At 34.1% G+C, this 10895-nt stretch overlaps 2 protein-coding genes across 2 annotated transcripts; one reads left to right on the top strand and one right to left on the bottom strand.

The window, feature by feature from the left end:
- Positions 1 to 2284: 2284 nt before the first annotated feature.
- LOC100806043 (uncharacterized) lies at positions 2285 to 5493 on the top strand. The gene is made up of 8 exons (XM_003548749.5): positions 2285 to 2557; positions 2841 to 2930; positions 3048 to 3103; positions 3549 to 3644; positions 3759 to 3836; positions 4524 to 4586; positions 4664 to 4837; positions 5093 to 5493. Exons 1-8 carry the CDS (start codon positions 2356 to 2358, stop codon positions 5270 to 5272), a joined length of 939 nt encoding a protein of 312 aa, XP_003548797.1. The 5' UTR covers positions 2285 to 2355; the 3' UTR covers positions 5273 to 5493.
- A 3119-nt stretch (positions 5494 to 8612) lies between these two features.
- Positions 8613 to 10533, bottom strand: LOC100789089 (solute carrier family 25 member 44). Its single transcript, XM_003548730.5, has one exon. The coding sequence runs from the start codon at positions 9844 to 9846 to the stop codon at positions 8824 to 8826; it is 1023 nt and encodes a 340-aa protein (XP_003548778.1). The 5' UTR covers positions 9847 to 10533; the 3' UTR covers positions 8613 to 8823.
- Positions 10534 to 10895: the final 362 nt, after the last annotated feature.

The following is a 10895-nucleotide window of genomic DNA, read 5'->3' as shown; positions in this document are numbered from 1 at the left end:
TATGAACCATTAATTTTAAACTAATTTGTAGAATATATCTTTTAATTTTTTTTTTAAAAAAAATTGTACAAATTGTCAATCTATATTGGTACGGATAATATTAGAATTTTCCATCTTGTTAGTTTGGTATTTTTGTGCATTTAAATTCTTGGGTCCAACACATTAGGCCTATTTGTGATAGATCCAAAACAATTAAGTTACTAAAAGACAAAATCTAAAATGATCAGAAAACTTATAACAAAAATTGACTTGATTCTATTAAATGTTTCGGTGCACTAAACATCTCATCGAAGAAAGGATTTTTTTATTTTATTTTATACAATAGTCGTAGCGAGATTCAATCTTAAAAGATCTTACGTAAATTATTCAAACTCTCTCATGGATACGTTGATCCAAACCAATCCTTTTTAAGTATACCTTCACTAGAAAAAAATGGTTTAAAGAAATGAATACTTTTTTTTTAATTATTTTGTCGCCTAAGTAATTTGACACTATTGATTCACATCACCTCTGAAGTATGAGAAAAATGTCCCATTTTTTTTTCACAAGAATTTAACAAACCTATATTTGAAGCAAATTTGGTACTCGATTGTATACTCTCTTATGTTCATAGTATACTCCATTTTTTACAAGAATTTGACACTATTTGGTAGCTTTCTCTTATTTTTATTTTAAAAGAATTTTCAAATAAAGAAAATATAACCATACAAAATCAGATGTCATTGCTATAGTGGAATAACAACTTGATTACCCTCAATTAATTCCACTATCCTCAAAGTTGACATCCCTTTCTCTAATCATATTTTAAAGAGATTACACTTGCTAATTGCTATAGACAGCAGAAGTAAAGGATCCACTTTCTATCACTCCTTCTGATGTTCTGGAACACTGACCAATATTCCCATATTGATTACTATAAGTTTAGTTTAAGCTCATCCAGTATAAGGTATTTCCGGCTAGAGAGTATCAGATTAAATCTTCACATCCATGGCAGAAAGTTTATCAGCACAACACATGCTTCTATATTTACATGTGAATGAATCGATAATTCACACGACAAGAGAAGTTTCTCTTCTTGTTTGAACTTTGCGAGCTCAAAGTCTCAAAGTAATACAATAAATTTTAGAAAGAGGCAGAAAAAAGAGAAAGAGATATGTGAGTAGGAAAAAGAAAACAGAGAAAATGGATTGTAACTTAGGCAGTGATATAAGAAAGTTGAACATGAATAACATTATTCTATAAATACTAGGATATGCTGGCAAAAAGTCTGAAACTATGTGCTCATAACCCAAGAAAAAGAAAATTCACAATATGCTATTAAGAAATGTGAAAATTAACTACTTCCCAAATAAAGTTACATACAATATGGCAAATGATATAAACATTTAAATCCAAACAAGCACACAAATACATAATCATGATACCTATTTTAACTTTCTTCTGGTGTCCAAGATGAAAAGGTTGCAGTATACACATGTAGATCCAAGCTCAAATATTTGTTAAAGTTCTGCCAAACTAAAGTATCACCGATTATTTAATGCTACATAAACCTCAATCAGTCATTAACATATGTAAGCTATCTAATTACATTACTAATACAATGTAAACTTAACATCATTTTATTTTCTTTTCTGATAAAAGAAGAATGTTTTATTAGAGAATAAGTAGAAAAATTACAAGGGGAAATACAAATTGGCATTGCATGATTTCACACACGGGAAAGTCAACCTAGGAACCTATCTTATTCTAATCAGAGAGAATACAAGTGTCTTCTTAATTGCACAAGAATAAAAGTAGCCAATACTGCTCAGACCCTACTACCTCTACTAAAAAATGTGATTATGTAAAATCAAATTTGTGGGGGAATCACTTTAATTGCAAAAGCTTAACGTGATTACTCCATAAATGTTGAAAACAAAAATAAGTCATAAAAAATGGTCATCACTTGTTCTACATTTCACAAACATGAAATCCCAGAAACAAAAATTGAAACTTTCCACTTGATTGGTGGGGGAAAAGTAAAATTAGGACTCGCCTTTGTCTTTTTGCTCATCTGGGTCTTGAGTTTCTGAAGAAAAAACGCAGCCTCTTCTATGCAATTTGGTTATGGCAAACCCTAGAAAGAAAAAAGGGGTGCATTGGGATTTTTGAGTTGTTAGGTTAGCATGATCCAACGGTTAGTGTCAATGTATAATGTAATTCAAGTTTTTGACGGCTGTGATTAAAAAGATTGAATATTATTTTCAGGGATTATTAATTATTAAGGAAATATGATTCATTAATATTCAATGGTAAGAAATGCGTTATCCTTTCTAGCGGGAAGAAACGGTTTGAGTGAGTGTGACACTGCCAACAATGGTGTTGGCATATGCTGCCATGCTTTCTTCCACTTTACCGTTTCAAAAGTCTGTTCCTTTGACTTCTCAACGTTCAGGAACAGCATTTGGTTCCTCTTTCCAATTCAATAGAGAGAATGGTACTGTTGTTACACCTCTTGTCGTGTGTCATGCTAAGAAGAAACTCAGTTTTATGGAGCAAATTCTCGATTACATTGAAGGTGGCTATTTTTAAGCATACCTCATCTTTTTTTTTTGTTCTTAATCTTATAATCAATTTTCCTTTCAAAGTTCGGTTGCGGTTGTGATTTCGTCACTATCTTTGATATTGTAAAAAATTGCACTAAATTTGACTGATGAGGCCATAATTGCCTTTGCAATGTGATTAGGACGCTCTAAAATTGTTGATGATGTGGCTGCAATCATGGTCGCGGACTGATCTTGTTTCCACCTTTTTGTTTTCCTTGTTGTGCTCATTGCCTTTGATTTTCTGTTCATTTTCAGGGGGTCCTAAATTAAGGAAGTGGTATGGTGCACCTGATATCCTTGAAAAAGATGGTACTGCAATAGAAGATAATGAGGATGATTATCCGGGTGAGCAAATATGGCATAGTGATCCATAAATGGCAATGCTTATATTTGTATGGGAATCTTATTATCATTTGTTTTTAGCATTGGTGATTTTGTTTTGACACAAATGTTTCAAAACAGAAGATGAAGTCAGGGATGCAGTGCTGGTAACAGATGGAGATAGTGAGATGGGTCAGGTCTGCTAGCCTTTTTTTTTGTCAACTTTATTGCAAGCCCAAAGCCTTGGCTTGATAACTTGATGCATCAGAGTCTTGAAATTCTGATTTCATATTTTTGTTATAGATAGATATAACAGATAAGAATTACAATTAAGTGAGGGGAAAAAGGAAGGGCCATGCAGTGTCCAATTCTAAACTGGCCCCCGAAACAACTATGAAGTATTCCAATATAAGCAGAAAAAATGTAAAATGATAAATTTATTAAATGTCTGCCGTTGAATTGTAATTGTACTTATCTTGACTCATAGATGATTGATCCAATTTAATTTGGCAATACATCATCTTATATCTTTATTGTCAACAAGTCACCTCAAATTCTTAATGTGTTTGTATTCATAACCATGATTGATTTACATTATCAAATGAATTCTGACTTTTTAGCCTTATTTTCTGGCTTATGTAGATGGTGATATTGTCATTGATTGTGAAAAAAGCTCGAGTAAAGACACTGGTTAAGGATAAAAGGGTTGCACTTGAAGCCTTTGGAAGTTATGTTGAGGTGGGTGAAGTTAGTTTGCAAAACCACTAGCAGATAGAAACTGTTTATTGTTGGTTTGTAGTTCTGTCCATTTTTTAGTTTCTTATTATTGATCACATGATGCTTGTTGCAAAGTCAATGGCAGGAGATACAAGTGACAAACGATTTGTCAAGAAAGCTCTGAGAGGAGTTCGCACAATCATATGCCCAAATGTATGCACACCTTGTCATGCCTCTCTAAACAATCTTGCTTTACTTCACAGAGGTTACAAATGTCTAGAGTAAGCTCAATGAATCAAAGTTCAGAAGAGATGGAACAAACAAATCAAATCCCCATAAACCAGATTTGCTAAAATTTCATAGCTTTTTTCAATAGAGTTGAGTTTTCTGTCAAGGCTATATTCTCTATGAGGAAATAAGTGAAGCTTCTCTTGTGATGTGCCTTTCAAATATAAGCTGCCATAAGTCTTTGCTATTCAATGGTTGATTTCATTGTAAAATCCCAGTTCACTTTAGCAAAATTAAACTTAGCAACTCAACACTCTTTTTAGCTTATGAGAGGAAGACATTATTGACTCTTGTTAATATGGAGAGTGAATTTCCCAGATCTGATTTTTATGGAATGACCAACAAAGAATCATTTTCCACTTTCCCGATCAAATTAACAGACATAGAAAACGTATATAAGCATGTCTACTGCTGTTGTTTATTTGCAAAGGAGGGGATAGTCTTTTTTATATAAATCATAGTCCAAGTAAAACATTTTCTTTTAATTGAAATAGTTTTTACCTGTCCTTGACTTTGTATCTTTCTATTTTCCCCCTATTTTGGACTATAATGAGAATTGAACTTCAAACAATTTTTCTGAAGAAATGTTTGAATCATTTCATTCTTTTCCAGGAGGGATTTCTTTCTAGCGTTGGTAGCCTTCAAGGGGTACAACATGTAATCGTCTTATCTCGGGTACTTCCACCCCCCATCCCAATTACATTTTTTTTCACCGCAAACACAATCTTCCTTTTGTTTTAACAAAGTTGCAGTTGTCAGTTTATGGTGGTCAAAGTGGCTTTCAATCCATGATGAAAAGCAATGCAAAGAAATTGGCTGAACAAGATGAATCAGTATTGAAAACCTCAGGAATTCCTTACACCATAATTAGGACCGGTGCATTACAAGATACACCTGGTGGGAAGCAAGGCTTTACCTTTGATGAGGTACAAACTAAAGGCCTTAATTTCTTCTTTTTGAGAAAACAAAACAAGTTTAATGATCAATCCACCTTAGAGTCTTAGACATTCTTAAGTGCATTTGCTATTGCTTACTGAATTTCGGAATCATTGTCAAATAGACACACTGCTTGGATTTTCATTTATCACTTCAACTTGAAATCTCCTAAACAAAAGCTGGTGCTGACTATTTATAATATCATAGCCAGCACTACTAATTCCATTTGATTTTCATTACAACAGGGTTGTGCAGCTAGTGGAAGTATTAGCAAAGAAGATGCTGCCTTTGTTTGTGTAGCAGCTTTTGATTGTGTCCCACAAACTGGATTCATTTTTGAGGTGGCCAATGGGGATAACAAAGTTTCAGATTGGAAAGAATGTTTGGCCACATTGATGGAGAAAGCAAGTCAAAAACTTCAGTGACTATTGACAGGGAATGTGTGTCCTCCCTATTGAATTCTTGATGTGCAGAATGGTCTCAAATGGGTTTGTTTTTCATGAGAGGAAGGAAAGCCTTGTGTTTTTCCTTACCTTAAAGTGGTCAAAATTGCTGCTTTCAGGCTGTAACCGCATATTTTGATAACCATTGTTGATTAGAAGGCAAGAAATTCATGCTTTCTCTAATAGTAAGTGCTTTCATCCTATTGGATCCCTTAGCTAGTAGATTTAAGATAAGTAAGCACATGCATGATATAAGGGTTTGTATTGATTTTTACACACTTTTCTTGCATGGTTTTGTGCTCATAGGTTGTGTTCAATCCTTATAATTTGCACCTCTAGAAGTGATTAATCAAGTTGTGTTAATAATTTGTGTCAAACTTAAACGAGTTGAAATAGAACAGGGATAAAAAAAAATCTATCCAGAGATGCAACACAAAATGAAAACAAAACTGGGGCAGGGGACCATAAATTCATGTAAACTACTGTGTGTATGTTTGGGTTGCTGTCCAAATGTGGTGGCATTCCAATGGACTTCTAATGCATTATGGTGTATTTTGAGTACTCTTACCAATTTTCACACATTTCAATGCATCCAAATGGTTAAATTTCTCTCTTGTTGGATGGAAATCAACATATGTTGAACAGAGAAGTATAACCATACACACTATATATAAATGTGGATTTAATTTGTTGCCAGCACGAATTCTGAGACCGTTGAACTGAGAAGTATAACCATACACACTCTATATAAGTAAGGCCTAGGTTTTTTTTGCAAAAAATGTAATTTTCTGGCCACATTTTAAGCAAACATAGCTTATGTCCCAAGAGAAAGCTCAAGTCTTTAGCCTTTATTAGAAACAACGTTGGTGGTGTCTTTTGAGTTACTATTCTGACCTCAATGTGAACTATATCTATCACCAAATAGCTACAACTTTCATTTTCATTGTCTTCAATCACCTATGAATGATACCAATCTTTATTGGTATATATAACTACAGCTTTAAATATATTTTTGTTCCTTTTAGTTTATCTTAATTTCAGTTTGTTTTACTTTAAATTAAGCTTTTAGTTTTATAACAAGGGAGTCCAGCTTTAAATAACCTTAGATCAGGGTTTATTTATTAGTTGCGGATAGCACAATAAAATAGCAGTAGAAAATAGATTCATTTCTGTATCAAGACTTTGGTTTCTACCAAGACTACTATAAGTCTGATTTGAAACCAATTCTTTGCTTTCTTAATCTGTAACCTTTGTATCTCTGGTACGCAGATCAATACATACTTATCTTTGCTGATAAAAAAAAAAGGAGTCTAGCTCAATTAGTTGAATAGGATGTGTGAATGTTATAAATTTTTTGATACCGTGTTCAATTTTTAATCCCCACAGATAATTTTTTTTCCTAATTTTATAAGTTTAAGTTTTAGTCTTTTTGTATGAGTTTAATAGATATGCAGTAACAATATAAAAATTGTTATATTGTTAACTAATTATAAATAATATTAATATAATTTTTAAGATATTTATTATAAAAGTCAATAATTTTATCATGCATAATAATTTTGTAATTATAGTAAAAAACCTTTATAATTTGAGTTGGTTTTGCTCTCTAATTTTATTCTATTTAGTTTTTGATTCCTCTATTGATCCAAATGATTGTGCCTTATAGAGTAGGTGTTTTGACATATACTACTTGAAGCAGAGGCTAAAATAATTTTTTCTTTAAATTGATAGAGATTAAAATCAAAATTGAAGTAAATTATATGAATAAAAATATATTTAAACATAATTTTATCAGTAAATTATATAACCATGTATATTTTTATATAAATATTAAATTTTATAGTATACTTTTTAAAAATATTTTCTTGGGATATCCTTATCCCTTAGATTCCCCCCTGTAATAACATCTATTTGTATTTTTTTTTTTTTTTTCTTTTAGTCTTAAAATCTAATAGTAGAAATTTAAAATTAGACATTAGCAATACTAAGAAACACACTCAAATCTAAAACTATTTTAAGAAGCCAGACATATTAAAATAGACAAGAATATATCATATTAATTTCTTAAAGGAGGAGGATATAATACTCCTATATAAGAGGAAGACCAATTATGATATGAGCAATGCTTAAAGGAGGATAATGTAATTTATATTATGAGTTTTGAATATTATAACATTTTTCTTACTAAAACACGCTAAACAAATTACACTTGTTTATTTAAATGCATTTTATATTTTAGTGCACTATCCATTTCTTTGTACATTATTGGTATGAATTTCATTTAGTTTATTCAGGGTTTACCTACCCACCTCCCTATCACTATATTTTCTTTTTACTAGTCCATGATGACTAATTTTTTAAGACAGCTTTTTAAAATGATACTTAAAATATCTTTTTTGGACAAGTGGCACGTACATATGATGGTTGTTTCAATTAGTTATCTTGTAAGATACATGGATTCTCCTCCTAAAGAATCTACCAGTTTATTATATTCCAAAATTTATAAACAACTAGATAGAAATCAAAGACTCAGTCAGAAGCGGAATCCAAAACAAGGATCAAAACAACAATACAAACTCGTTTGAGCATTATCTCATATTTAATGTTAAATTAATTTATAAATGGAAGATATTTACAGTATAATTTTTTAACACTTCATGTGGATAGAAAAGTGTGCTGATTTATAATGAAAACTTGTGGGGCTAAACCTCAATAAAATAATAACTTAAATCTGTTCAAGATTCTATAGAATACAAAGACTTGTGCAAAGATGCAATGGGGCTGCTATGTAAATTTATTAGGCAGTGGGTAAATGAGGAATTTTAATTTTCAGAAATGGACCAATTCCCTGGCCCACCACTTAACATGTTGGTAATACTAGCCCCACCATTGTATTAAAGTTATCCACTGTAAACCAAACCTAGATAGATACAAATAAATTAAATACATGAAAGTTGTTCCCACTTCCTAATAACTAGCCTAGATCTACTCCTTAGAAAATGAGTATAAAAATACATAGAAGATTCTCGGATGTTAATGTGACTGCTATACTCAACTCAACTAACTCAACACTTTTTTTCTTTTTTGTTTGAAAAGTCTTGAGTAGATCACATGGTAGACAAGACTCAAGTTGAAAACCACAAAGCTACGTAATGTTTGAAAGCCACATGATTCTTTGCATTTCAGAGTTGCAAAGTCAGCTAGTTCATGATATTCAATTTGAAAACCAGAGTGACTCATGATTATCAAATCAAACTCTCCAATGTAAACATGAAGCCTATGCATAATCTCAAAGGTGATTAAGAAATATAGAATAAATGTGTTAGAAGTAAGTAAATTTTTATTTATATAATAACCTGCAATGACTTACATTGATCAAACAGTCATTGTAGCAAGCCATACGTGAAGAAACAACATTGACAAGTGAAGAAAAGAACAGAAAAAACAGACAAATAAGGGAGGAAAGAAGAACCTCCTCTTCTCTTTGTTTAACCTTTATTTTTTTCTTTTTGCTGTCATAAACCTATCCTTCATCATGTCAAAACCTCTTGATTCTTCGCAGAGAGCCGTTTGAGGAGCTCATAAGTTGTGATCATTGTTGTTGCAGACATTGACATAGAAGCCCATCTAGGTCCCAATCCTCTATAACAAGCCATCCAACCACCTTCCCTAACCAGACTCCTCACTGTCTGCATAGCTGTGGGTCCACGACGGCCATTCTCATCACCATCCAGGACCTGCAGTCTTGTCTTGATGGTATCCAGTGGCATGGTGATCAAAGCAGACATGCCACCAGCCACTGCTGCACTGACTCCCTGAACTGCCATCACAGTCTTTGTATCAGGCTTCAGTGCACTATCATTTCCCTTGCACAAGTAGTACCCAACTCCACCCCAAACCATCCTTTGTGCAACAGAATATGAAGCCCACCAAACTGCATTTGAAGGGGCATAGGTCAAAATTGATATCCCAAAACCCCTATACAAGCCCCTAAGACCATCACTGCTCAAGATCTTCCTGAAGGCATCAATCCCGTTGATGTACCGAAGAGCTGAAGCCTTAGAATTTCCCGAATCACAAACACCTTGAACCATCAGCCTCTGGCTCACGACATCAACAGGGGTCCACACAAGCTGAGCTGCCATGGCTGCACTCAAGCCAGCAGCTGCATTGGCAACTGCAGCAGCAGTTGGTTCAGCAAGACCAAACCTAACAGTGGCAGTTCCCACATTGCTCTTGGTAACCTCTAATGCAGCCATGTAAAGAGCCCTAGCAGGGATTGTGCCCATCAAAGAAGTCCCGAACCCGCGGTACAATGCTCTAAAACCCTCACCCCTAATCAAGGAAAATGCAGTGTTGATGCAAGAAACTTGGGACTGAGCCACTTGCTGCCTAGTCTTCAACACAACAACAGGGTAAAGAGCTGCAGAAACCCCAGAGAAAAGAGCAGCACCAAGGAAGAAAAACTTGGATTTATCAAGCATTTGCCAATCAATCTCACCCGGAACATGAACCTCTTCACTAGATTCATCATCCTCTGCCACACTCATGCTCATTTCCCCCACTTTCTCAACCAAGGTTTTAAATTGTGATCGCGGTTTTTATCGTGTTCCTTGATATTAAGGAAAATTGCAGACAAATGTGACCGATGTGGTCACAATTACGGTCATAGACACTCCAAAAACCTTGACTTTACGGCAAAAATCCTGTTTTTCAAAACCTTGTTCTCTACCACCCCCCAAAAAAACCCAGAATTAAAATCTGAACTTTCCTACAAAAACACCCTCAGACCATCACCATCTACAACCCTAACTGTACAAACTTTGCAAACCCAGCAAAGAAAATTGGAAAATAAAGGAAATATAAAAAAAATCAAAAAAGAAAAGAAACGAAATTCTAGCTGTACAATTCGCAAATTACAATCGAGTGTTACGAAATTGGAAGGGAAATATCACAGGGTTTATGGGAACGAAGTGAGTGGTATTTTTTTCCTCTTGTGGAACCAGGTTTTGGATCGAACGTGTGACACGATGAATAGATCTAGCATTTCTAAATTAACAAAGGGGGTGTTGCAGACGATTCATACCGGAAAAGTGATCAAAATCGGCGCCAGCGATTGAAAGTTTGAAGCTTGCCGCAAAATTGGAGGCACCCATCGGCATCAGAGAGGCATATATAGATAAAAAGTTCAGAGCATCATCGATAAAGAGTGTTGTGTGTGTGAGAGAGAGAGGGGTGACCGGAATGAGAGGTGGATTTGTAGGCGGGAGAAGGAGGGAGGGACAGACACGTGTCGGTCACGGATTAGGGGCTGTGTGTATGTGTACGTTTGTTTGTTAGGGCGTTTTTGTTTTTGTTTTCGTTGTTGGTTTGTCAGATGGAGTGTTGTCCGAGAAAGTTAGTGACGTGGCAATCCTTATCCAGTGTTGGCTCGAGATTGGTTCTCCTGTGACGCGTACCACAGTATCATGTGACTTGTTTGTTTTGTTCAGTATAATAATAATATTAATGTCTGATCCTGCTTTTGTTGTCACATGATGTAGGAATAAAATGATGACTAGTGTGTGTATCATCTGGGTAGTCTTTAATAAGTTTTCATAGTACT

Source organism: Glycine max, chromosome 16 (assembly GCF_000004515.6).
Source record: "Glycine max cultivar Williams 82 chromosome 16, Glycine_max_v4.0, whole genome shotgun sequence".
NCBI lineage: Eukaryota > Viridiplantae > Streptophyta > Magnoliopsida > Fabales > Fabaceae > Glycine > Glycine max.
This window is presented reverse-complemented; position numbering and strand designations above follow the sequence as displayed.

Coding starts and splice junctions, on each gene's coding strand:
- LOC100789089 (XM_003548730.5), bottom strand. CDS start 9,846: ATGAGCATGAGTGTGGCAGAGGATGATGAATCTAGTGAAGAGGTTCAT.
- LOC100806043 (XM_003548749.5), top strand. CDS start 2,356: ATGGTGTTGGCATATGCTGCCATGCTTTCTTCCACTTTACCGTTTCAA. Junction 2,558..2,840: donor AATTCTCGATTACATTGAAG/GTGGCTATTTTT, acceptor GTTCATTTTCAG/GGGGTCCTAAATTAAGGAAG. Junction 3,645..3,758: donor CCTTTGGAAGTTATGTTGAG/GTGGGTGAAGTT, acceptor CTTGTTGCAAAG/TCAATGGCAGGAGATACAAG.